At 31.7% G+C, this 27,900-nt stretch overlaps 1 protein-coding gene and 2 long non-coding RNA genes across 9 annotated transcripts; 1 reads left to right on the top strand and 2 right to left on the bottom strand.

Moving 5' to 3' along the window:
* Positions 1 to 183: 183 nt before the first annotated feature.
* On the bottom strand, positions 184 to 4,725 carry LOC107922001 (monosaccharide-sensing protein 2). 7 transcript variants are annotated; one of them, XM_016851818.2, is made up of 6 exons: positions 4,431 to 4,725; positions 3,557 to 3,676; positions 2,879 to 3,439; positions 1,264 to 2,210; positions 874 to 1,061; positions 184 to 779 (listed from the first exon to the last, which is right to left on the bottom strand). In XM_016851818.2, the coding sequence occupies exons 2-6, from the start codon at positions 3,633 to 3,635 to the stop codon at positions 335 to 337; spliced, it is 2,220 nt and encodes a 739-aa protein (XP_016707307.1). In that variant the 5' UTR covers positions 3,636 to 3,676; positions 4,431 to 4,725; the 3' UTR covers positions 184 to 334. The 7 variants fall into 7 exon arrangements, with proteins under 7 accessions (XP_016707307.1, XP_040943061.1, XP_016707305.1 ...); XM_041087127.1 differs by lacking the exon at positions 4,431 to 4,725 and adding an exon at positions 4,306 to 4,392; XM_016851816.2 differs by lacking the exon at positions 4,431 to 4,725 and adding an exon at positions 4,007 to 4,384.
* A 5,720-nt stretch (positions 4,726 to 10,445) lies between these two features.
* Positions 10,446 to 16,982, bottom strand: LOC107922648 (uncharacterized). Its single transcript, XR_001691392.2, has 6 exons — positions 16,577 to 16,982; positions 15,997 to 16,030; positions 14,965 to 15,042; positions 13,436 to 13,517; positions 11,276 to 11,647; positions 10,446 to 11,200 (listed from the first exon to the last, which is right to left on the bottom strand). It is a non-coding gene; the product is annotated as an uncharacterized lncRNA (long non-coding RNA).
* Positions 16,983 to 25,705: 8,723 nt separating this feature from the next.
* Positions 25,706 to 27,740, top strand: LOC107921040 (uncharacterized). The gene is made up of 2 exons (XR_001690913.2): positions 25,706 to 26,191; positions 27,523 to 27,740. It is a non-coding gene; the product is annotated as an uncharacterized lncRNA (long non-coding RNA).
* Positions 27,741 to 27,900: the final 160 nt, after the last annotated feature.

Raw genomic sequence — 27,900 nt, 5'->3', positions numbered from 1 at the left:
CATCAACTGAGATACGATGGGATTGGAAGTCCTGCCTCTCTCTGACCGTCTTTTATTTTATTATCATAAGAGAACCCTAGTCGTCTAGGCGGCAGGACCTATATACCACCACATACCTTGTTGATGCAATTATTGTTTATGAAATCCAAGTTAAGAAGGGTGGTTCACCATGTAAAATACACGTAAACTCAATTTCTAGTGGGAAAATTTTATAATTTTAATGTTTGAATAAGAGGATCCCTAATTTTCAAAGCAACAAGAAGGAACAAAAATGATGAAAGCTTAACGGCCGAAATTGAAAAAAGAATTTGACACCATTGAAAGCAGTGTGACTTCACTCATTCTTTGTAGCACCAGCTTGTCTTGCACCAACAGAAAAGAACTCGGTAATGACTTCAAGTGGCATTCCTTTGGTCTCTGGTACTTTCAAGAACACAAACACCCACGATATCAGACATACAACAGCATATATCCCGAAGATGCCCGCTAGGCCTATAGAACTCAGCATCACTGGCAGTGTGTAAGTAACAATGATGTCTCCGATCCAATAAACCAAAGCACAGATTGCAATACAAAGCCCCCGGACCCTTGTTGGAAAGATCTCAGAGCAGAGGATATTTGGTATTGGTCCATAGCCCATCACAAAGCAGCAGAAGTAAACAATAACACATGCAGTTGAGATGGCAGCATTCACAACCGTGCCCAAATCCACAAGTTCACTAAAAACTAGAATGATCAGTGACACTATAAGCACCGGGATCGTGGTGAGTAGCAGCCGCCTGCAAACGATACAAGTATTAGTTTCTTTCCATTTTTAAGGATAAAAAAAAGGGAAGGGGTGTTAAGGAGAATATTAAGAGAAACTGAGATTACCTCCTGCCTGATATATCCATGAGTTTCATGGCTACACCTATACAGGGCAGCATCAGCAAGGTTGTAAATGCACTAATAAGAAATGATGCAGAATCTGAACCAAGGCCCAAGTTTGAAAGAAGCACTTCAACACCTGCCTCTTCAAGAATTTGAGGAGTGTAGTAGAGAACTCCATTAATGCCGGAAAACTACATGTGAAGTTCGAAAATTAGTTTAACTTACCATGGGAATCATAATGCAATTAGCCTCAACTGATAAATACAAGATTCAAACTTCTCCGTTTAAAGTACAAATTCACAAACATTGTTATGTAACAAGCTGCCACTGCTGTTTAAAATCTTAAACTTTGTAGAGAAAATGAAAAAGTCGAAACATATAACTGCTGAGTACCTGCTGAAGAATCTGAATCCCAATCCCAACTAATAAAGCACGTTTGACTCCCGGGTCAAGGAGAGCAGTCCAAACTGGTCCTTCTGAGGCAGTTTCAGCTGGATGAACCATTGCTGGTCCAACAGGATGCTGATCCATAAGCTCCTTGGAATAAAGAGCAGGTTGGCTCACTAGTGCAGCTGCCTGGATAAACTCACCTTCTGCGGGCATATCATTACCTGGAAGTGATACAAGAGAGCCACGTCGAGATCCTGGGATTCCCTCCTCGTGCAAATAAATCCTTTTAAACCCTCCTTCCTTCTTTCCACCCTCACCTTCTCGCTCAGACCATTTCCATGCCAACTGCCAACCACCTCCAATCCCTGTACCACCAACTGATTCTGTAACATCTTGCACAAGAGTGCTATGGCGTCTCATGCTTAGAGAACTGATATGGGAAGCTGGGGGAACCATGTCCTTTTCCAAGCTTGTTGTTTGACGTGAGATTAATGGGCTATGCAAATTGTCATCCGAGTCTCCTCCTGCAGCATCTGATGCATAGTCCTCACCTTCTCTCTGCAAGCTCTCCTCATCCCATTGTTCATTTCTAGCATGAGGCTCTGCTGTACTAAACATGCTTCCAAAATTCGGAAAAAGCATACTACGCGTGCTCCCTGTCTCGGGAAGCTTTTCATGAACACTACCAAATAATGTCACAAGAGGGTCCATAAGGGGCATACTTTGGTTCACCATGCTTCCGGGGCGAGAGGCAATACTAAGAATGCTTTGTCCAGCGACAGGCTTGGCAACCCAAGACAGGCCCTCTTCCGGTCCATATAGTCTGATTTTGTCTTTATCAGCACCGGGTTCCTGACTTTCATCAAGTTCATCAGCTGGACCTATTATGTACTCTTCTATAGAGGTTTCACCTCCAATGCCAAGGCCCTCAACCAGCAAAGCCATCTCTCCTGTAGACCAAAGAAGTCTCAGTAAGCTCCACACCTTCAATTAGTCTAAAACGAGTTAAATAGGAGGACACAGGAATTTCTGTCATTTTCAATAAACCAAAAAAGAAATGCTATGGAGGCTTCTTTGTTATTACTTATCAGGCATAAAGATTAGGCAAGTGCGTGCCGTGAAAGGACTTAATAGACAGGAATGGAGAAGATTTTCCTCTCTTTCTTGCCCCCAACATCTATTCTGCACATGATGCCTACCTCGCTAATACTCATGAAAAGGATGCCAACAAAATTGGGAGAAAAGCACTCAAAAAGTATTATATTGATGTGAACACCCCAAGGTCAGAAACCCTTCCCAAAAATACAGACAAAACCAACTAACTTTCCAATCCCTTGTATAGTCTACAAATATATAAATCAGACCTGTTCAAGTTTCCGATGACCTACATGCATGCATCATGCCTTTTTGTTTATATCTTAAAGAATAAAAAGATAAATAACAAATGGAGCTTATGCTCATTCATGATTTATGTAACACCTCTCAGTGGATCCAGTAGAGCAAGCAAACAAGTCAAACTATTAGCTCCTAGTAGTATATCTAACCATTCAACAGCCAAGTCCCCTATATTTTCAACATGTTCAAAGGAAAGGGGAGAAAAATAAGGAAAAAAAAAAACCTGAAACATCTTCCCTGCCACGTAATCTCTGAAGAACCTGTTTAGCTTCAAGCATTCTTCCTTTACTCACAAGCCACCGAGGAGATTCAGGCAAATAAAAAACCGTAAAGGCAAAATAGAGGAGAGAAGGGATGGATAGAACCCCAAGCATCAACCTCCAACTTGGTGAGTCCATCAATGACATCCCAAAAACCATACAATAAGATAGAAACATTCCCCCGGAACCAGTGAATTGTGGTAACGTATTTAACAATCCCCTTATCTCAGATGGGGCAGTCTCAGATATATAGACTGGGACAAGAGTCACGGCTAAACCAATTCCAAATCCATCTAATAGCCTGGCTAGGCACAAAATATAGACATTAGGTGACCACAACATTACCAAACCACTGACAAAATAAAGCATTGAAGACATTATCAGCATTGGACGCCGACCAAGCCAATCTGATATAGCCCCTGAGCATGTTGTAATAGCTGTTGCTCCTATCAGTGACATAGCCACCACTAGACCTTCAACGCTAGTTCCTAGATTGAGGTCATTCTTAATGTACACAATTGCTCCTGAAAGCACAAATGAATGAAACAAGTACTAGATATTGTTTGTTGGAAGCATGGAAACACCATGATGCTGAGAAGAAATAAGCAGGTAACAAATATAAATGTGAAAGAAGGAAGTACCAGCAATGGTAGCATTATCCCATCCCTGCAAAAAGTTACCAATTGTAGCAGCAATGGCTACAAAAGCAGCACCCCTCATCTCTTTTCAACAATGAATCAAACACCTTGCCTGGAACTTATCTGCAAGCAGAGAAGAAACCTGGATCACAAATCAACCATTCCTCCATCTTTATTTGAAAGACACCAAACATTGATTGCATTTAATCAATCCACCTAGACTCTACCCCAAAATCATCGCAATAGCACATCAACCGCCCCGCCCCCCCCAAATACTCAAAAATAAAACAAAACTATTCATTGCACCAAAAATATTTATATCTTTTAGTAGCTGTGAGTAACCTTGTATTGTATGAGCCAAAAAGGAGAAGTGAACCTTTTGAGACAGAATTTAAAGTACAGAAGATGGAAATCTATATATTAGAGAGAGAGTTTGAAAAAGAAAACTTTTACTTAAAATTATTGTGAGACAGAGGAAGGGATGGCTGTTGTAACTAGATACTAGCACTAGTACCAGAGAAGAGAAGAAAAGAGTCCTTCCTGTAGTAGCAAGTAAATGAGATTTTAGGGTCTCGAAGTCAAATGCACAACCACCATTCTTCACCATATTGTCAAACAGAAACCACTCAGCCAGTCACTACAAGAGAATCATATAGTACTATGCATACTATATTCTTAATACTTAATCTAGGCTACCCAACCTGAAGGAGCTGGCCAGCTGGGTGAAGGTGGAGAAGAGGGATAAGGATTACCTTGTGCCTAATAGATAGCATATGTGAGATATTATTTTAATAATAATAAAAAACTTATTATATTCCATGCTAACACCAAGACAGTAACAGTGGTAACTTGGTTGTGAATATTTATTGGTTCTCACCCGCTCCACCTTTAAGTGATAATAATTGATAAAGATGCTGCTGCTTCTGCTCAGACTCAGTGGACCTCAGCTAGTACAGATGGATTGCTAAGTTTTGGCATGATTGTACTGTCTTTTGGATAGAACGGTAATAATGGGGGAAAAGGCAATCTGAACATCAAACTCTGACATATATCTATATAAACTAATAATAAAATGAGTAGGATGGGAATAATAAGAGTGCAAATTAAGATGTATGAAAAGAAGAACGTAGGTTGGGAGTAAGGACGGAAGGTGCAAGACTCTTGGAATAGAAAGTAGAAAGACTATTAGTTATCTGTTTAGTAGTAAATCAATAGTAGAGTGAGACTTTGGAGGGTGCACATGTTTGCCATGTGGATGTCCGCCTTTAGTCACGTTGAGTCTAGAGCTGCCAGATATTACTACTTGTTTGGTTGCCATTTTCTAGTCCTAATTGCACCAAATGTTGTTAAACTACCCATATGTTCATCCCTAAAACTTTTAACATGTTTTTACTTTTTCTGACCGCTTCTTAGTTACTTTATTAATAATTTTAATACTCTTAATTTTATAAAATTATTTTTTAACTCTCCCTTTTGTTTTATACAAAGGTGACCAGAACTCGATTCGACTCGAAAAAATTAAAAAAACAAATTGAATTTCGAGTTAAATGAATCGAGTTATTCGAGTCAACTCGAATTTTTTTTTGAATTTCGCGTTCAAATCGAGTTGAGTTTTCGAATTCGAACAAATCAAATATAAAACTATAATATTTTACATTTTTACCTCAAACTCCCAAACCTTTTTATTTTTCCCTCAAAACTTTTACTCCTTCCCATTCTCCCTCAAAACTTTTACTCCCCTCCCATCCCTCCATCCACCCAAAATTCATTTCTCACCAAAATTTTACTCTTCTATTTACTTTTTCTCAAAATTTTACTTCTAAAAACCCTCAAAACTTTTTATTTTTCCCTAAAATTCTTACTCCCTCCCATTATCCCCCTGAAAGCTTTTACTTCCTTCCCATCCCACCCCCCATCTACCCCAAACCCATCCCCAGCCCCCAATTTTTTTTAATATTTTCCCTCCAAAATTCTACTTCCCCTATTTACTTTCCCTCAAACTTTTACTCCCCAAAACATTTTATTTTCCCCCTAAATTTTTTTTTCTCACCCTCTACTCTCAAATAAAAATCAAAATTATCCAAAAAAACCCCTAAACATAAATAGTAATAAATTTTTTTATATCTACTATTTATATTATTAAATTAAATTTCACATTTTATATTATTTATATTATTGAATTGTTTAGTCATATTAAATAGTTATATTAAAATTGAATTATTAATGATGTCATACAATATTCGTATTAAAATTTTATATTGGTATCAATTTTAAATTTTATCTTTAAAATAACTTTTATTAAAAAACCACATTTTTACATTTAATATATTTTTTAATTCCAAAATACATAGTGACAAGAATCTGCAGATAATTGAAAGAACTAAGCAAGCAAAGAAGCTAACCCGTATATAAAAGATTAATAAATAAATTATGAGGTGATGAGAGTTAATAAAAAATTTTATTACGGTGGACAAATTTTATTACGGTGGGTGACAGTGGTTACAAGGACCCAAAATTATTTTTTTAAAATTTAACTTGAACAAATATATTCTATTCGATTTGATTCGAACTTCATCTCACTCGACTCGATTCGAGAATTTTAAATCAAATTAGGATGATAAAATATGATTTGTCAACTCAATTAACTCGAAATTTTTTCATTCGATTCGATCGAACGCTCACCACTAGTTTTATGCATTTAATATTTAATTAGTTTTTAAAAATGATGTAATTTTAATTACAATAATTAATGAAAAATAATATTTTTTATTTGAATCATTAAATATAATAAAATATATAATTTTTTCAATTAAAATATTATAATTAAAAAATGTAAATAATAATTAAAGCATTTTTAACATATTCAGCATACAATATGCAAATTTAGTTTCTATAATTAATGCAAAGTAGCATTACTCTGAATAATAACTAATCAACATAATTAATTCTAATATTAATTAAGTGATAATCAATATGCTTAAAATCATATTCAAATAATAACTCTATTTTACATCAAAAAAATTTGCACAACTTTTGTTTATATCAATTAATAATTCTAGATTAAATATTATGGTTATTTTTAAATGTAAATTTAGTAATATGATGAAAAAGAAAGGGTATTCTCATTAGTTTAAAAGTTTATTCAAACTCGTGTTTTTATATTTTTATATTAATTCAATTTAAATAAATAATTTATTAGAATATTTTTTTTACATTACTTAATTAAGAGTATTTTATCTTATATTTTCATTTAATATTTTTGTTTTTAGAATTTAATTAGTGAAAATAAAATTTATACTTACTAATTTAAAGTATTACCTAATTCTCTTTGTATTTATTTATAAACCAATAAAAAGGAAAAATATAATAAATATTAAATGTTTTTAGGAGTCAATAAAATTTTATTGTTTTTATTTGTATTTTAGAGAATGAAAAACAAATTGCCAAAAGAATAAAGAAGAAAGAAACAAAAGAATGCGAAGAAAGAAAAAATATTATTAAAATATAAATGTCAATTAATTCAATAATTTATAAAATATTTAAATTATAATATATATTATTTATTTATATAAAACAAAATTGAAAAGTTGAAATATGTTGGGTAAATTGTATCATTGGTTACTAAACTATAGGTAAATTTTTATTTTGGTCACTTAATTAAAAATAATTATAATTTAATCACTGAATTATTCAAAAATTTATCTCGATCTAATTGTTCACGTATATTATCCTTAGGAACTCTACCTTGCTCCCAAGTCAATCATAGTCCCTAGAAACCCAAATCACTTAAATCAAAATCCCCCAAGCCAGTGGCGTATCTAAGGGAGCTGGCATGGCCCCCAGCCCCCCCTAAAATGGAAAATTAGGTCATTTAAAAATTTAAATTAATTACATTAAAAATGATAAAATTTTAATCTAACTTCTTAAAAATTATAAAAAAAAATAAACTATTAAAAGTTAGAGTCTAATTTGGATTCGCTGATAAAAGAGGTTGTATTTTGTAATTAACCACTAACCAAACTATTTTGCCATAAGTTTCAACATTAGACCATACGATCTAAACACAGAAATCCATAAAAATAGGTCCTCTCTAAATCAACAATAAATTATTATTAAAAACCCAAGGCCCTCATCCTCGAGATAGATTCATAGCATTGATGTGCCGTGCCTCCTCTTTCTCATCATCAATTATCAAACCTCCAACAAAAAGAAATAATATATACTATAAAACTCCATTTTCGACTACAATCTATATTAATTAAAGGCATTAAGAACTTTCATTTTTAATATTCATTGAGTTCAAATAAAGAAATAATTCCATTAATGTTTCATTTGAATTTTATTTATATATTTATATATTTATATTTTACAAGAACTATGTTTATATTTTATTTAAATATTTAAAATATGAACAGTTTAGTTCATCTGTAATTCGGCCACGCAATTGATAAGACCATGTGGCCCAAACCCACCTTATTGGGACCACTGTCCCCTTAGCATTTAACCCCATCTAGTCAACATACTAAAATGGACTTAACTCTCGGATTCAATAATAATAACTATAACTAGAGTTGTGATGTTCTAGGCACGATTGATAGACTGGGGTTTAATCTAGTTCGAAGAATGGATTTAAATGTTTATCTAAGTGTATTAAAATTCAAGCTTGACTCATTTTATTTTTTTATATAAAAATTTAAAAATAGAATTCATCAAAATATTAATAATATTAAAATAAATGTTTCTCAACAAATTGAAAATAAATTTTAAAAAAACTAACATATTTGCGATTTAACATGCTAATGTCTAAAATAGTAGCAAAATTAAGAATAAAACAAGAGTTATACAATATCCAAATAATAATAACAAAATAGTAGCAACATAATAGTCAAATGACAGCAAAATAATAATAAAAAAAAAACAAAATAGCAGGGATTCTTTTTTTGCAAATTCAGGTCGGGCCAAGCTGGTCCTGAGCCAAAAAATCTTACCCGAGGCTTAACATGTTTTCTAAATGGGCTTTTTTTTCTCAAACACATTTTTTAAACTTATATTTTTTGCCCGAACTCTTCCACTTTTTAAGTGGGCCACTGACCCATGGACAAGTCTGACTATAACTATGGTAATCTAATGCTTTGCATTGGATGAATTAATTGTTGGTATTAAATTATAGAGTAAAAAAAATTTAAAGATTAAATTATGTTCTAAGTTTCTATACGCTTAGTATATTTGTAATTTAGTCTCCTACTTTTATTTTCAGGATTTTTATCTTTCTACTTTCGATATTTAAAAATTCAAGTCCAGTAATCATCGTCATTAAAATTCCTTTTCTGGATTCACTAGCGTGTCATTTTGAAAGAAAAAAATATTTATTTGATAATCGTGTAACAATAAAAAAAATGTTGAAAATGTTGATTAATGGCTAGTTCTACATTGAAAAATGCTTTTAGAAAAAAAAGTGTTTTTAAAGAGTATGGTAAAAAGTGTTATAAAAAAGTGTGATTTGTAAATTTTATTATTCTTCATTGAAGGTTAAAATATCTCTTTTGGACATATTAGTGAAAAGTTAAAAATTATTTAAGTTATATGATATTTAAATAATTTAATATAATGGTACATGAAGTATAAATTTTACATACCTTTTAATTAATCAATATAAAATATTTATAAAATTAATCATATATAAAAAAATTTTAAAACTTAAATCTAATAATAAATTATATTTAAAACATTAATATACTGATACATTAAATACAAATTAATTTAATTTTTATATGTCTTTTAAATAAATAATATAATTAAGGGTATTTTAATAATTTTCACTTCCAAACACAAAAGTTAAAAATCAAAAGCACTTAAATTCCAACTTTTGCATGGAAAAGCACCTTTCTACTGCAATTTTGACCCAAAAAGCTAGGTGTTCTTTATTTATGAAGTTGAAAAGCACTTTTTGGAACCCCAAACGCAATAAAGAACAAGGCCTAAGAGTTTTCTTAAAAACACTAATTTGAATTCCTTATGATAAAAAAAAACTAGAATGGTGTATTTAAGAAAAATTTAGGTTTAACATTTTAATTAAAATAATTAACAATATTAACTATTTATGCTAACTAATGGTATTGTAAAAGTACAAGAATTAAATTAAATAAAAAATTACAATATATATTAAATCTTAACACCACGTTTGGTTCGTTGTAATGGAATAAAGGTGTAATGGAATAGAGGCGTAATAGGTAATCCTTTTGTTTGGTTGAATGGAATGGAATAGAGGCGTAATAGTATTCTTGTGTTTGGTTGAATAGAATGATGTTGTAATAGCATAAGGAAAAAAATTCAAATGACTAGAATACCCTTAGCAGAATTTTTTTTAGGAAAATTGGTATTGGTATTGTTATTGTTATTAAATTTTAATAAGATTATTAATATAAATAATAAATAATTTAATCATATTTTAACATAATTATTATTAAATATAATTTAATAAAAATATATAATTTAATAAAATTCTTAGTATTAAATATTCTTATATGAATTTACTAAAATCATAATATATAATACTATAAAATATAATTTAAAATAATTATTATTAAATATAATTTAATAAAAATATATAATTTAATAAAATTCTTAATATTAAATATTCTTATATGAATTTACTAAAATCATATTATATAATACTATAAAATATAATTTAAAATAATTATTATTAAATATAATTTATAATCTATTTTATTATTTTTAAACTGCAATACATATTTAATGTGCTAAAATATCATTAGTGAAACAAATAATTTAATTATTCTACAATAAAACAAATATTAAAAGTAATAAATAACTTGAGAATTATATTTTGCATAAACATAATTTTCATATATTAACAAAAGGTTACATGAAATTCATGAAATTCTATGTCATAATCCATATGTTATACAGTTTTACAACATCAAAAAGTTAGAACATTATAACGACATACCATCCCAAATATTAAAAACAGAAAAAGTTACGAAAATATCATCAACAGAACCATGATTTTTAATGGTCAGTAAGAAATCTTCTAACCCATTCCAACTGCACATCAGAAGGTAAACTAAAGAAAACGAGCATTTGAGTTGGATGATCTGGAATTTTACTCAATGCTCGATACCGCTCATCCACAGTTAAACCTTCTATTTCACATAAGGTTGGATATAAATTTGTAGCTTTTTCTTGGATGATCTGGAATTCTTCTGACTTTTGTTGAACTACCACATCAGAGGCAATACTCCTACTGATTTGTTCGCCAATGGCCCGCATGTTTTTCGCCAATAAAGTGGCAGCATCATGAAATGAAGAAGAAAAATGATCACTTGCATCAGAATTCTTTTTTTTTTGTTTCTTTGAAGATGAGGAACCCCCTTGGTTTCTATCTCGTTGCGGCTCCGTAGCAGAAACATCCATGTCATCCAAAGAGACATCAACTTCGTAGTCATAGAATTCGTTTCTTTCTTCATTAATATCTGTAGTAGGTACATCCTGAACATTTATTTCTTCAATAACATCAGCGGCTGTTTGAGCATCTTTCCCAGTCGCTCGATCTCTTGCATATATGGCAGTAAGTTGGTCGTAGTAAGGGAAACTACGATGTCTGAATTGATCGGCTTCTTTATGACTCTATAAAAATGAGTAAATCATATTAGTTATAAGATTGGTAAAAATAAGATAATAAAGACTTGAAATAATTCTTACATTTAAATAAGAGTTCCAAACCGCATCTTCAGCAACAACGAGCTACCTATGCTCATCCCAACCAAAATCGCTATTGTTTTGGCCATTAAGCATGTCATATACGATTGACCAATCCCTTTTTAGTAACCTAACCCTCGATTCAATATTAGGTCTAGCCTTCAACATTGCATTGGGTAAAGCCTTTTCTAACATTTTTTCCAACTCGTTTAAATAACTGGCTTTGAACCCCGTATCAGCATTAAATGTTCCAACATTGTGCAAGTCCACCATGCAGGAAACCAATGCTGCATCTTCTTCTGGAACCCATTTCCTTTTGGTTCATCGAGAAGCTTGGGAAGAAACATTTGATTCTGAAACACCGGACATAATTATCTTAAGAAAAAGAAACAAATTAAAATTAAGTTTAACATCATGAATCAAAAGGTGAACACTTTATAAAATTAAAATTAAGTTCAATATCATGAATCAAAAGCTCAACACTGTATAAAATTATAACACATGATGAATGAAAAGAAATTAAATTATAATTCAACAAGTTTAGTATAATACAAAAAACAATTCAAACACCACCAAAGTTTCATAAGCTAGATACATAAAATAACATAAACAAATTAACTCAAACTCATTTTGTCCCTAAACCTAACTAATTTCTAGATGCTTGCCATTCATTGAACATTTGGTTGGCTAGTTCCATCCTCCAAGTAGCCAATGCATCCGATGGATGAATATTTACGATATTCGGTTCAGCGTCATCTACCACATTACTAGGTAATCCTTCTCCCACCTCTGCTTCAATAGGATCAATACTCATATTGGTTCAAATAAAATTATGGAGCAAACAACATGCAATAATGATTCTATTGTACACCCTTACAGGATAGAATAATGGACTCCTAAGTATTCCCCATTTAAGTTTTAATAACCCAAAGCATCTTTCAATAACATTACGTGCTGAGGCATGTTTCTTATTAAAAAAATTCTTGCGGAGTACTTGGCTGATAACCCTGACGCCACTCATTCAAATGATATCGTTGTCCTCTAAAAGGTGTAAGAAATCTCTCACAATTTGTGTATCCAGCATCAACTAGATAATAACAACATATAAAAAAACTTTTTTTAAAATGATTAATTCTCCAAAATTTTTTTGATCTTAATGAATAATTCAAAGTCCTCTAACTATCCACTTTACCATGAGAAACTTTTAGTCTATGTCTCCTACTAATGGCATCTCGAAGAACCCGTCCATCAGCAACAGAACATTCCCAACTAGGAAGAACATAAACAAATTGCATATCAGGTGTACAAACACCTAGCATATTTGTTGCTATGTCACCTTTTCTCGTTCGATATCTAGGTTTATCAACTTTTGGAACCCTAATCTTGATGTGGGTTCCATCAAGAGCACCTAAGCAATTCTATATCACATGTTATAAAACCTTGAGTTAGGATACTAAATTTAAATCTAAATCAACTAAATTATGTACAAGCTATATATAAAACCCAGTCCAATACCTTTAACCATTTCCACCTTGTGTCTGAAGAATTAGTTGTAATTGGCTTTGCCTTTTTAAATAACACATCTTGTAAGCGTATGACAACATTTAAAACACTATGAAATGATTTGCTAACAGTTTCCCCGGACTTATTAAAGTGATGCTTGATAACTCGATTTTTAAGGTGATGGGAAATGATATGTAAAAACATTGCCACTTGCTAATCAACAAGCATGTTCCTTGACGACTTCAATCCCCCTAACGTTTGTAACATCTCACATAGTTTAAAAAAGGAAAATCTATTCATCCTAACTTGTTCAATACAGGTCTTGCCACTAGCATATATAAGCCTTTTCACATAATCCCGTTGTGCATAAAAATCTAAAATATAGGACCTAATCCTTGGTCTATAAGTATGTAGGCTATGGCTGACACCCAATGTAAGTAAGAACCAACTCGCAATTCTATAGATTTGCAACCATATTGTCAATGCAATACCAATTCTTTTACGCCTCACACTTTGTGCAATTAAAGGCAGACGAGCCATTACTGCAAGATATTAATGTGTTCCATATTGTCAACTCGTAGTAAAAGGGTCACATTTCTCCAATCATAATTTCAATAACAGTAAAATAAAATTAAATAATTTAATTGCCAAAAAACTTACAGTGATTGTGTGAAAAGAAGACGCTCAACTGTGGGTGGAGGAAGCAATCAAACAAGCCGCTTCAATAGGAAGCAATAACACACTATCAAAGAAAAATGAAGAATACAAATTTAGAATCTTTACGAAGCAAAAAATAGAAATTAAAATTATCTTTCCAACTTAAAATTCATTTCTTTATATGGATATCTATTTCATTAATTTTATAAACAATTTATATTAATTACTTAAAAAATATTTAAAATTTATATCTCGTGTATCATTGTATTAAATTATTTAAATCTCATGTAACTTAACTATCTTTTACTTTGCACTATCATCTCTAGGAAGAACATTTTAACATTTAACCGTATTTTTGACAACAATGTTACAAATTTAACATTAACAAACCACATTTTTCTTTAAACAATTTTTAAAAGCACTTTCAATCATAATAACAATGAATAATTAGTACTTAAGCTCGATTAGGAACTCAACTTGAGACACCCAAAAACTTCATTTAAATTTCTTAAAATGCTAAAATATTAAAAAAATCCACTATACAATTAATTTTAATTAGGATTATTATTTGGTACCACAACCAAAATTATGAAATCAACATGTGTCTCATTATTTATTTTTATTTTTAAATGAAAATTAAGAATAAAGTGATAGTTTCTCAACTTCAATGTGGATTTGAAATTTTTTTACCACTAATATATTGAATAATTGTTTTTTAATCAAGTTGTTTACTTGATTATATCTAATGATCCAATTTTTATTTTATTTTATTTACTCATGATTGGATTGAGTTTAATTTATAATGGTTCAAAAGTTGATATATATGTAATATTATTAAAATAATATTTTTAAATTTAATTATTTAAAAACATTTTTAATTAATGCGTTGTATATGAATATACCTATTTAATTAGTTTTATTTTTAATAAAATATTTCTAATTAATTCCTTCAATTTTAATCACCTTACAATTTATTCATTGTATTATATCTAACGGCTCATCTAAGTAATCACTAGTGGTTTGATCATATAATTTCGTACAGGTCTTGTAATTGCTCGATTAAAATTTTTGAACTAGCTCAACTTAAGAAATTCGATCCCAAATTCAAATTTTTCAATACCAATAAAAATCAACTTATTACATCACCACTTGCAAAATATAAAGAAAAACATTACTATGGAGTAAACCATAAAAAAGCAAAACATATAGTTCTCATAGACACCGAAACTTGAGCTAAATGATGAAGTATCGTAATTGAGCCCATGATCCCTTAAATACTCATCATGGTCGATATAACTCCTCAAGGGAGCAACATCTATCACTCTATCACTCTATCAAAATCATATATATATAAATTGATTAAGAGAAAATAAATCCAACACCCTACATTGCTATCCCACTCCTACATTGCTTCAAAAAAAGGTACCTTCCAGAGGCAGAGAATTAAAGCTCCATATAAAATATTCATTACAGTGCACCCTCACAGCTTCATAAAGGGAAAAAAAGAAAAGGGAAAATCTTGAAAATAATACCTTTTCCTTTCTGATAAGCTTGCAACCTTCAACAGGATCAAAACCAGGAGGTAGATTTCCACTTGGGATTGGCTCTATCTGAAGAATAGAAAAGTTTCATGGAGGTTCAAGACTCCCTCTAAATGATTAAATGTACCTATTAAAAATATTCACCGAAAAACATTGGCAAAATGCCAACAAAATCAAACCTCTCTCTCTTTCTTACTCTTACTAGCAAACCCCTGTACAATAATGCTAGATCAGTCTCCATATCCTGATAGGCTGATTCCCATCCTAAATTTTCACCCTAAACTACTCTATAAGTTTAATACTAAAAACTGGTAAGTTTTATAAAAATAAATACTAGTTTTAGTTGAAAGGTGCTGTATAATTCGCGCAGAGATGATTTGGATAAGTCACTGTAGAGATGTTAATATCAGCTAATTGTAAAATTTTAGAGTCAAATATAGAAATTTAATAAGATGCCTCCTTTAATCAAATTCAACCATAACTCATGCACTCATAGCCAATAGAGCTTATTTTAATCTCAATTTACCATAATAATATTACAATTACATATACTGCAGCAACTGTTCTTTATCGCATATGTGTATAAACTAAAAATCAAGAATTACTGCAAACGAAGATGACGCCAATCAAGAACCGAACAAAAAAGTCCACGGAATATCCAAAATCAAGCAAGAATATGTTGCAACTAAAAATAGAAAGACTATTCAGAAAATATACATAAAACAGACAAAATATTATCAAAGGCACATCAAAGCTATGTTGCTCAGATTCGGTATAAATGTTTGATACCCCGAACCCATGTCTAAAAACATGTCGAACACGAAAATTTCAAGAAAAATGAAGAGTTGGAGCCATATAAGAATCGAAAACATACAGAAAGGATGAACAAAAAGGGATCCATATTTCAATAAAACCAAACAACACCATTCAATTTCCATGAAAATCAATCAAGAAACCAATGCAATTGGTAAAAGTAAACACTGTTTTTTACAAGTTTCAGACAAAAAGGAATTCAAAACATACCCAGAAAGAATGGAGATCAAGGAAATCTTGAGACCTAATCAAGAACCAAACAAGAAAGTCAAAACAAGAGACTCAATTTGCAAGGTATGAAGTTAAAGAAACACCCCCACTTACAGGCAACCTTGTCAGAATTTTGAGATCAAAAACAAAATAAGTGAATAAAAAATATATAAAACTTGCCAGTAGTGAATACAATTCAAAAACGTTTACTAAATAAAAATTCAAACAAACAGACAAATAAATAAAGATGAATAAATGAATAAAAAAGTTGAAGTTTTAAGAACTTTGATTGTGAGAAGAAAAAAAAGAGCAAAGGAATGGTTTTTAATGCAAAAACAAGGTAAATAAGAAAAACCCAGATGCAAGTTAAGAACTTTGGAAATGAATATATTGTATTTTTAAAAGCTTATTAGCTTAAAACCCATGCTGTTTGTTTAAAGAAATTTTACATAGCATAAACCATTAAAACATGGGGGGAAAAAACCAAGCTTGTTGATTACAGTATTGCTTTTTTATATGTTAGAAAGAGAAAACCTTAATAAGCACCAAAAACATAAAGAAGACGAGGAAGAGTGCTCACTTCTCTGATGAAGTTGGCAGCAGGAACGAGTAGATTTGAGCTCTTCTGGTATTTCTGAATCTCTTGAAGTGCCCTAGTTACCTTCAGTATTTCTGAAAACTCACTTGGTGTGGCCGGTCCTCCAATTTTTTTTGCAGTTACCTTCAGGAACAAATCTGACTCAGATTTCTTTTACACTTGTAATAAAGAAGGAAAATAAGGGAAAATATAAGGGGCGGTTCTGTTTGATGTTGGGAGGGAGAGGGTGGAGGTGGCTTTCGGGTTGGGAGGGTAAAACAGGGCAGATGAAATCGGGAGAACCAAAACGGAAGCAAAACTGAGCTTTCCTTCGGGAATAGAAAGCAGCAGATTTTAGGAATAGGGGTGTAATGTAATAAGCCCGTAATAGGGCATTACACCCAACCAAACGACGGAATAGGTGGAGCCCACGGAATAGGGCTGTAATGGCATACCTATTTCACCCAACCAAACAGCACGTAAGTTTCAGCGTAATATAGGGGACAAAACTAAAATTTAACTATAATGTAAAAAAAAAACCAAATAAAAACAAATAAAAGGCAAACCCAAAAAAGGAAAAAAAAAACATGTCAAGTGGTAAGAATGTTGTTAAAATTTAAATATTACAATATGCTCTAAGTTTTTGTAGTTTTCTACACATTTATAATATAGTCCCTATGCGTGTATTTTTAAGAATTTAATCATTCTATTTTTCAAATTTAAAATTTTAGATCTAGTTGTTAACATGGTTAAATTTTTTTTATTCAATTTACTGGTGTGATATTCTAAAATTTTTAAAAAAGTACTCACTATTTAATCATGTGATAAATATGTCATTGTAATGGATCTAAGTTTAAAAAAAAATGGTATTAACAATTCTTAAAATTCACGTCAACATTTTAATCAGAATAAAATATTTATACTCACTAATTGCATTATAAATTTTAGAGACCATATTATGTTAAAAATTAATATATAAATATTAAATCTAAAATTTAAGCATAGTATAAGTACTGAAATTAAAATTTAACTATTTTTGTATAACCTAAAAAATAAAGGGATCATTTGAAAATTGGCCCCTTTTATATACAACCTAGAAAATAGAAAGATCAAAGTTGAAATTCAACCATTATTAACATAACGTAAAAAAAAAAACTATAGGAGGCTAGCCATGTGTCAAAAAAGGAGGTCATTTGGACCTTTTTATATATAGGTGTATAGAATAAACAAATTTATTTTACACAAACTCAATTTATGAACTCATATAATTAAGGAGGAAATTTTTTTTAAAGGCTAAACTTTATTAAGGAAGATAGGCAAAAAAAACTAGACAACAAAATCAATGGAGGATAGCTAAGCTATCTCAAAAAAAACATTAAAAAATTGTGATAGAAAAGTAAAAAGAAAACACAAAAATAAAGACATTTATCTTCCTAGCAAGCATAAAGTTCAACCAAAGCTTTTGAGTTTCAAAAGAACCTAACAGCCACCTCAAAGGCTAATATTTGGGCAAAATTTCTAAAAATGTTCGATCAGCCCCAAAAAAATCGACTAGCAGCAAAAGTTAGTTCGGTGGATCCACCCACCACCTATCTTTCTCAATAGTGGCCATAATCGGCATCTGAGCTTTCTTTACCCAAAAGTTATCAATGCCTTGATGGATTCCTTCACGAGCCAAACAGTGCACAGGTATATGACCTTTCTAAATAAATTTGAACTAGCGTTGTGTGAATCTTGTAACCAATGCCTTAGCTTCATAAATAAATCTCCTTCAATCTCAATGTATGCAACGCCTAAATCCTCTACAAATCATAATGCATGAATAACAGTTGTGGCCTCCCCTATAAAAGAATAAGGTGTGTAGGTATGATTTAGGAAGCACAAATACCTTTCAAGGTTAAACATTCTCAAACCCCTAAAGTTTGAATGATCAAGTTGGCATAACTTTTCGGAACATTGCTACTAAAAAAGATCTTAGACTTATCAAAATTTACCTATTGCCTTATAGAGATTCGTATTCTGAATTATGGATCGAACCACTAAAATGCTCATCGACAATGCTTCTCCAAATATAAACTATCATCTGTAAAAAAAACAAATGTGTCAAACTCGGGCCTCCTTTATAAATTCACGTCTCTTTCAACGATCCATTAGTCCTATCCAAATGCAACAAAGCAACGAAAACTTCTAACAAATAAAAAATAAATAAAGGCTAAGGGGATCACCTTCACGTAAGCTCTCCGCAGAAAGAATCAGTCACCTATAATCCCATTTATGCAAACCGAGTACAAAACTGATTTAACACAATGCATTACTAAATCGACTCACTTCGCGTTAAGACTCATGTGAACCATAATAGCTTGTATTAAGTTCCATTCCACCTGATAGTATGCCTTACTCGTATATAATTTTAAGGCAAAAGATCTTTTCAACCCAACGTGACGGTTCTTGAAAGAATAAGATACCTTATATGCTAGTAAAACATTATCTAAAATAAGCCTAACAAGCATAAAAGCATTCTGTGCACCATCAATACAATCATTCAAAATTGATTTTCTATAACCTTAGAGACGATTTTAAAGAGGATGTTACAATGACTTATGGGTTTGAAATTACACATACTACACACATCTTCCTTCTTCGAGATTAAAACTGTAATCGTTTCATTAATCCAATTAGCATTAATCTCATTGTTCAATATCTGTATACAATACTTCTCAATATTCAACCCCACAATATTTCAAAACTTCTTAAAGAATATAGTCGAGAAACCATCAGGACTCGAAACCTTAGTAGGATGCATCCCTTTAACAAATTGGAAAATTTCATCATTTGTAAAAGGTGTTAAAAGAGAATTATTCATATCATGAGAGAGATACAACAATTAATACCTAAGAGCACTAATGACAAATCTATTTCCCCTTGAAATGTGAATAGATCAATAAAATAATCTTTTGCTACATCCTATATCAACTCATTAGAATCTACCAATCAAGCCATCCAATCTTTCGAACACCGAATCATGTTTATTCTTCTTCCATGATTAGCAAACTAGCAGAAAAACACAATGTTTTAATCTTTATTCAGGAGCCAATTCACTTTAGCTTGTTACTCCCAATACTTTTCCTCTTCGTCAATCTCCCAATTCGTATTTAATTTCATGTCAATTATTTTATTTAACACCTCCTCATCGGGATCCATATTACAAAGATCAGCAAGTCAATCATTCAAAATTCGCACATTCTACTTGGAGGTCGTCTTCCTATTTCAAGCCCAATATTTTAATCCTTCCCCAAAGATTTTAGCTTAGTTAGCCCATCACCTTTACACCCTAACCATGACTGGCGAGGACCTTCTTCTCCATTGTGTCTTTTGTAATCCACCAAACCTCAAACCAAATTATGTTTACCTCATTAGGCACCTCTATCCCCAATCTAACCACTCCAATATCGAATAAAAGAGGGAAATGATCAGAAAAAAAGTATAGAATATGAGATTAGATACATTAGGAAACATACCAAATCAATTTGTAATAGCTACTCACTTGTCCAATCGCTTTTGGATATTCGTGTGCGGGAGATGACCTCTTTTCCAAGTACACCAGTGGCTATTATACTCTAAATAAACTAGACCCGAGTAATCAAGAGCTGCCCTAAAGGCCCCCATCTAACTTTCTACATGTTGTAACCCTTCCTTCTTTTTAAAGACATATGTTATCTTATTGAAGTTTCTACTAACCAACCACGGACCAACATAATTCCCACTCAATTCTTGAAGTAGCTCCTATAAACGATTCCTATTAGATAACTCTGGTTTTCCATAAAACCCTGTGAATCTCCAAGCATTTCCATCAACGTGCTCCCTAATATCAATGTCAATATGGTTGTTTGGAAAAGATCTTAAATGCATATCACAATTATTATTCCACCCCAAAGATAGACCCCCGGGAGAACCATTTACGCTCATGTAACACCCATTATCCCGTTTGGAAGACATGGTGTGTACCAAACAACCAAACAATCTGCCCAACGATCGAGCTGTTACCGATAGATTCAAAACCTTTGGCTTGTTTCAAAGTTTGAAAAAAAATTTATAAGGAATTCATTTTTTATGTTAAAATCATTATTCCTTTCTCATTTGGTATTACATTTTTAAGAAGTGTAATAGGGATTAATAAACTACCCATTGATTAGGATCCGCCATCAAAGGCGAATACATTTAGGAAAAGATAGTCTTGAAAACTGTCAATAAGGGGAATTTGGCGATCAAAGTTATAAATAAGGTCAATTACACTTTATAAGGCAAAACAATACATTAGTGTAGTAAAAAAAAAGTTAAACACAAAATGTGTGTATACGCCTTTTGCCGAACAACCATGCATGATACAAAACAGGTAAGTGGCTCACTTGTAGACACAACTCTGGCGCAATCCCTTTTTATGGGTCTTCTTCTACTAATAAATTGTTTGAGAATGAAAGGTGACAGACTACGTTCATTTGAACTTAGTGAGTTCCTAATAAACATAACATGATTATCAAGTTACCCCTGATCAAATCGAAGATAAAGACATTTATTGGACTCCGCCTTATAGTAACATTACGCCAATTTACCAATACATTTCTCTAGCGCACACCCCATAATTATAACACACAAACCCTTCAGCTGACACATGCTAATAACTTATGTACACTTTCCTTAATCATGTATGTTTACTTGTGATCCAACATTGTACCAGCCTCAAACTCATAATTCAGAAATCAGAATCGTATATCAATCATAATCATAGTATTATTCATATTCCTTATCATATTAAACACGTGTTCTTCCTCAAGGTCGGGCTGTGATCTGCCAGTTCAGTTTAGAATAAAGCTGCTCCACCGAAGGCATCACAAATAAAGCTTCTTTCCATATTTTCACATTTCACAGATAGTTTGGTACTGGTCTAGCACACAATGTGGGTATTAACCGTGACCATGACCATGTACACACAACACTAACTCATCAATACACAACACATCGACATATATTCCGCTGAGACAACTTACCTTACACAACTCTATATCAAAGAGTTTTTAAAACCCAAAGGAAGCAAAAGGAACTCACCAAAACCTTTAGGATAGAATCTACTCTATTGGTCATTTGCCTCGATCGCTTGGACCTTCTCTAGCTTCTTGAGCTAAATAAGAAATAATCATAGTTATCATACCATTCTACTATAAATTGATCATGCATGTACTAGAGTAAAGACGTAAATCTCCTTGACAACAACCTAAGGGTTTCCCAGATATTACCAGTCTGTTGGTACTTATCAATGACGTTTGATAAGCTTCTAGAAATTTTCCTCGTCTCCTCTAAAGAAGATAACTTAAAAGAAATTTCTTAAGGATGTAGGAGAGAACATAGAGAAAAAAACAAAAAAGTAGAACATGTTAATTATAAACACCCTTTTATAGCACAAACAACAGTGATAAGCTTAGTGGAAAGGTCTGAGACCCCATTATCGACCTTGAATTCAGAGACTAAGTTTGCCTAATAACATTTGAAATTTAACCCTTGCCAAAAGTAACTACCACCACTAATCAGAGTGGTAAAACATTGCTTGCACACTTAGGCAACCAACTAAACAGGTCATTCGGTTACCTAAACATATCAAGTTGTCATCTACAGTATTCTAGTTCAATTCCAACTAGGTTTGAAATGAACTCTAAATATGCTCACCGAGCTATCGTTTCTACATAAAACAATCTTATCACTTCGCAGACTAACAAATTAGCTCAGAACATCTGGGGTTGGCAGACAGCCTTACAAAAGAGTCCGTCAAACCCTAGAGTTTGCCAACCTTAGAGTTCACCAAATGGTGAATTCCACCAAGGTGAACCTCACAATGGCGTACTGAAGAATTCAAGAAACACGCCAACCCAACTCTTAAGCCAATAATTCACCCCAATACCACTCTGACTTATTCAATTATACGCCAAAAGAATATTGGTATGATCTATGCCATGCAGGCTATTATAGCTCACTTCAATTAAGGCTTTTTTTTTTATTCCTACAATCCTTGTTGATATTAAAGAAGTATCAAAGGCCTAAGGAACATATTGAGTTCGGACAAATAAAATTTCTAAGGCTTTAATAGTAAAATGGTTCTTGAACCTTGAAATATTTTTGGTCAAAAGTAATCCCTAAAATTTGATTTTGTCAAATGCTTTAGCCCAAAATGTAGCACCATTAAAAAAATACATTTTGCACTTAACAATAATTAAATCGCGACATATGTCATAATTTTTCAAAACCTTTTTTGAGATTATAATTTTTCAATTTTTTTTTTTACTTTTACTTCTTCTTCAACATTATCACTCATACAACAAGTTGAAAATGAATAAAATTAAACTTACCCACCCAAAATCATGATGATAATTTCTTCCTTATACATATCAACAAAAGCAAACAAGATTTGTTCTCAGTCCATTGCTATTACCATCATGTTAAGCCACAGATTTATAGGAAGATGAATAGTTTTATACCCTCAATTGACTCTCATTTTTGTGTCACAAAGATATTCTAAGTTTAATTGACAGCTAGTTCTTAAATCTTAGTTCCTATTCAAGACTTGTTGGAAGTTGAGTTCCTTATTAATAGGAGCTAGAGTCACATGGGATTATATTAATAAGATACTTGGAGAGAGAGCACAAAACGGGTAGGTGGTGATTGATAGTTTCATTTTTTTTCTCCTGTGAGATAGCAAGTTGATTGTTTCAGATAGGGTTTGCATACCACCTACTTCTGTATCTCTTCATCATCCTATTCGTTTGCACCACCAATGTCTTCAGCACTGACCAACCTCTGTTCTTTCTACATTCCTAGCCCTCCAGCAGTTGCCTTCTTCATTTTACACTCTGGTAAAGAGAATGACTAAAGCAAAACAACTCCACTAACTCCGATCACACCCAACACCCACAATAATTTGCCTTGGGAAAAAGACTTCCACACTCCCAAAGTTGATATCTTCCATTGGTTTTAATGAAAACCAAGTCGTACTGGGCGGGTGTTTGTCTTTGTATTGGGTGAAATGTCATCTAAATGATCATATTTTTAGATGTTTATTGTAAGGGTTTAATGAAATTTTAAAGACGTATGGGGTCACAGGCCCCTGCTAGGTCTCTTAACTTCCTCCCTGTACATAATATATAAATTTTATTATAAAGTTAAATTTAATGTAATAACACTTTATATATCTATTAAATTATGTAACAGGGTGAACAGTAACAAACATTTATAAAAAGGTATAATAATTTATTTGGCCCTCTAATTTTACAAAAAAATTATTTTAGCCTTCATTTATTTTTTTTTTCGCTTTTTTTTAGCATTTGTTAACTTTTTTGACATGGCATACACGTAAATTGCCACGTGGATGCCTTACGTGGATTTCACGCCATGAATTAATTAATTTTTTTTAAAATTTTAAAAAATTAAAAAATATATTTTAAAATTTTAAAATTATTAATTTTTTTATATTTTTAATTTTTAAAAGAACTAATTAATTGTTAATGTAGCATACACGTGGTTGCCACATCAGCAAACTTAATAGACATTAACTTTTCCATTTATTTTGGGGTGATTTGACAAACAATGCAAGTTTAAGGATTAAAAAAAACAAAAAAAATTAAATGTCATTATCTAATTGCATGGTGTCTCGACATCTCTACATGGGTAATGCAAAATTGTAAAGTGAGGCTTTTTAAAATTACTTATGTAATTATTAGAAAACTATTAAAATTTTTTTTTTTGATTCAAAATTATCTAACTATTATAATTAATCTCTTTTAATTGAAAAAATAGCTAATCCAATTAAATTTTTTGAGACATTGTTAATTTTAAGTAAGATTTTATCAATTTTAATTTTGAAAAACTTTTGATGCAACAGAAACTGGAATAGTTAACATTATTTTACAAGCAATATACACATTTGGAAAGGAATCAAGTCTTTTTATATAATATATGTTAGCTGGGGTGTCATTTTTTAATTTGATAATTTCTTTCCAAATTTTCAATTCCAAAAACAAATCTAATCCATAAATATCTGTGTGACTTCCATGTTTTAAAGAATTTTCAAGATTAAGAAAACATGTCTACTGACTTTAATTTCTCTACATTGAATAAAAAATCATATATTTTAAATTATTCAAATCTATTTTTGGTCTACTATGTATAAAAAATATTCGATTCTAAAATATTCTTGAGGAGATTTTATTGTTTCATTATAAACATTTTTCATCTAATCGTTTATTTCTACAAATAATACATTTTTCATGAAATTTAGGCTTTATTTCTATCTCAATAGCTATTTCCCGTCTTCCTTATATTTTTCGAAAAAAAAAATGAAAGAAGACCTTTTAATTATTTTATAGCTACATCAATTTGCATATATTTCAATTGTAAATTTTTGCTAACCGAGTTCTCAGCAAATAATATTTCATAACAAATATGACTGCCCGACAAAAACTCAAAATTTTCAAGCTCATTTGTTGTTAAACATTCGACTTCACTTTTGACTTAAAGATCATCACTAACTTCAACTAATTCCAATAAAATATCCCTTATTTGTGGAGCTTGAAATCTTTAACTTCAACACTTTTAATATGGATTTCTCAACATGTTCATGATAATAATTTAAAAGTTAGGCTTAATATATGATCTTATAGAATTTTTCATCTTTTCGTTGAAGAAGGAAATAATTAGTATATTCATTGTAGTACTCCAAAAAACTATGCAGCTTTAGAACAAGAACTTAGCCATATCACAAAGTACTGAATTTAGATGATGACGACTTGGAGTGTAAAATGATCCAGGATTAATATCGAAAAATCTTTTTTGCACTCCTTAATATTTTCCTTTCATATTAGATCTGTTATGTATGTAAAATCATAAATTTAGTTCAACTTTCAATCAAAAAAAGTTTAAACTTCTTACTTCTATTTAACAATTAGTTATGACTTATGCATATAATATATATTTATATTACGTAGGGCTTATGTTTTCGGGCGGCCTATTTGCTTTACCTTTGATACACTCTTATTTAATTAAAAAGCTTAATATATAACTAAATTTTATCACTAACATAATACAAAATATAGCAATTTTATAATAAATTAATAATAAAATTAATTGAAATTGGAAATTTTAATAAAATGCATGACATCATGAGCTCATTATATATTTTTTAAATTTATAAAAAATTAAAATGATACATAATATTTTTTTTACGTGTAAATGACACAGACGCTGAGGTGGGGAGCAAAATGGGAGGCCCAAATGAAAGTGGAGGGAGGAGAAACTTGGAATAGATAAAAGCCCAATCCAAAACTAGATTGAAGTGATATCACTTGTCATCACAAAACAATCACAACATCAGCCAGCCGCCGGAGAAACTTAAACAACCCAAAAACAAACAGAAAAACAAAATGGTGCTGCTGAAGGGACAGCCTTTGGTCGCAAGACTGGCTGCTTTTTCCAAATACGTAGTCCTTCCTGGATCCATGGTTGCTGCTATTATTTACTCCCCTCCCAACTATGATTCTCCCAAGAAGGGCAAATCCCCCAATTAGTTTTTCTCTCCTGGTTTGTATTTTTACCCCCCCCCTTTTTTTCTGGAAAAGCAAAAAGTCGATTCTGCTTTGGTTAGGGTTTTACCTATTGTATTTATGATCACTTGCGTTTCGGATCTTAATTACTGTCTTTGATTATTGTGAAAAACGGATCTGATTGCGATTTGATAACAGTTATATCGCCCCGCTTGCTCTGCAAATTCAATTTGCATATCGCCTTTCCTTAATCTATTTTCCTTTTAGCCTAGGTCTGGGACAGCAAAGACCCCCTCTGCTAATCTGAAATATTGACCATCCAAAAGTGTCATAAAACTTTGTTGACTGGATTGATTTTCCCTACTCCTTATCATTGGTTGATTATTGGGTGCTAAGTCAGCCTGCCTGCCATTCGTGAGGCTTTAATCCCTTTCCTATGGATTTTTTTTTGGGGGGGGGATCCTTTCCTTAGGAAGTTACTATATGGTTTCTGCCTATGTTCCCGGGAACGTGAATCAATATGAAACCTAATTCGATAGGAGTGGTATTCTTCGGTTCGTTTAGTAGGAACTAAAAACAATTTATTGGAATCTAAAACGTTTTCTGGAATTTATGTATAGTTTTCGTGTTTATATAAATATATAATTCTAAATAAATAAATAAATTCTTAAGTGTGTTTTATTCAATAATCTTATAATAAACCATATATGCTAATTGGACTGCTAGGCTTTTTGATTGGGATCATGCATACCAATTAGAAAATTGCTAGGTAGAAAGCGATTTCTGGTGACAAAGTTTCTGTTGAGTGATTCATTTCTTTCAAAGACTCTGATATGCTCTATAGAATAGCACATGTACCAGAGATCAGATTCAGACATATTCCTTATGTTTTATGCATTTTGCAACTGGGATTTTACGATACCTTCTAGTTGGTTAACTCATGCTGCAATTCTAATGGTTTGCCCTACCGATAGCTGGGTAGGCAGTATTTAAGGAAGCATGATCTAGATTTATTCATTATTGACAACACATTTTGTAAACAGGCCATTGCTTTTATTTATCTGATTGTTGTTGCTTTTAGCCGAATTTGTTGTTTCCTCCTTTGGAACAACTGTAAGGTCGTCCAACCTGTAGGTATATATATAGAAGGCTATTTCAGTGAATTTTGAAATGCATCTAGGACTAATTTGTTGTTATTACAAGCTTAATGAATAGAAGTTATTTTGGGAAGAAAACTTTGAAACATTAGGTTTTGGTCATTGTAGTACTGTCCGAAGTGCTATGTTTTCAAGGGATAAGTAAAACATGCAGCTAACTGAATATACTGTTGGATGCTCACTGACTATTTACGTAATTTTCTTGATGCAGGTATCTCTTTCCATTAATGGGGTTTTCTGCCAGATGTCTGCATACTGTTTCTAGGTTTGTAGAGGGTTGAACGCATTTTATTTGCCTTTAGAAGAACTTTTCTGTTATGAATCTTCCCTTCTTCTCAGACTTTGTCAAAAGAATAAGATATTATGTAATGAATACAAGAATGCCCCATTCGTAACCCTGCCGAATAATTTGGATTATTATGTTGTTAATTGGTCCTCTGTGCTATACTATGGATTCAGCTTGCCTTAGAATTCAGATTGTTGAGCATGAAATTTGCTATTATATGCTCACATTCAGCTGGAAATTGCGAATTATCTGCAATGTTGCTCTTTTATTTTGTGAAGAGCACAAAAGAATTTGGTAAAACGT

The sequence above is a fragment of the Gossypium hirsutum genome, chromosome D01, assembly GCF_007990345.1.
Source record: "Gossypium hirsutum isolate 1008001.06 chromosome D01, Gossypium_hirsutum_v2.1, whole genome shotgun sequence".
Lineage (NCBI taxonomy): Eukaryota > Viridiplantae > Streptophyta > Magnoliopsida > Malvales > Malvaceae > Gossypium > Gossypium hirsutum.
Note: the sequence above shows the minus strand (reverse complement) of the source record. Positions and strands in the feature narration are given on the sequence as shown.

Bases quoted from the DNA above. Each gene is read 5' to 3' on its own strand.
- LOC107922001 (XM_016851818.2), bottom strand. From the start codon at position 3,635: ATGAGGGGTGCTGCTTTTGTAGCCATTGCTGCTACAATTGGTAACTTT. The intron at 3,440-3,556 runs GTACTTCCTTCT...TTGTGCTTTCAG, and splicing joins GGATAATGCTACCATTGCTG to GAGCAATTGTGTACATTAAG. The intron at 2,211-2,878 runs GTTTTTTTTTTT...TTTGGTCTACAG, and splicing joins TGGCAGGGAAGATGTTTCAG to GAGAGATGGCTTTGCTGGTT.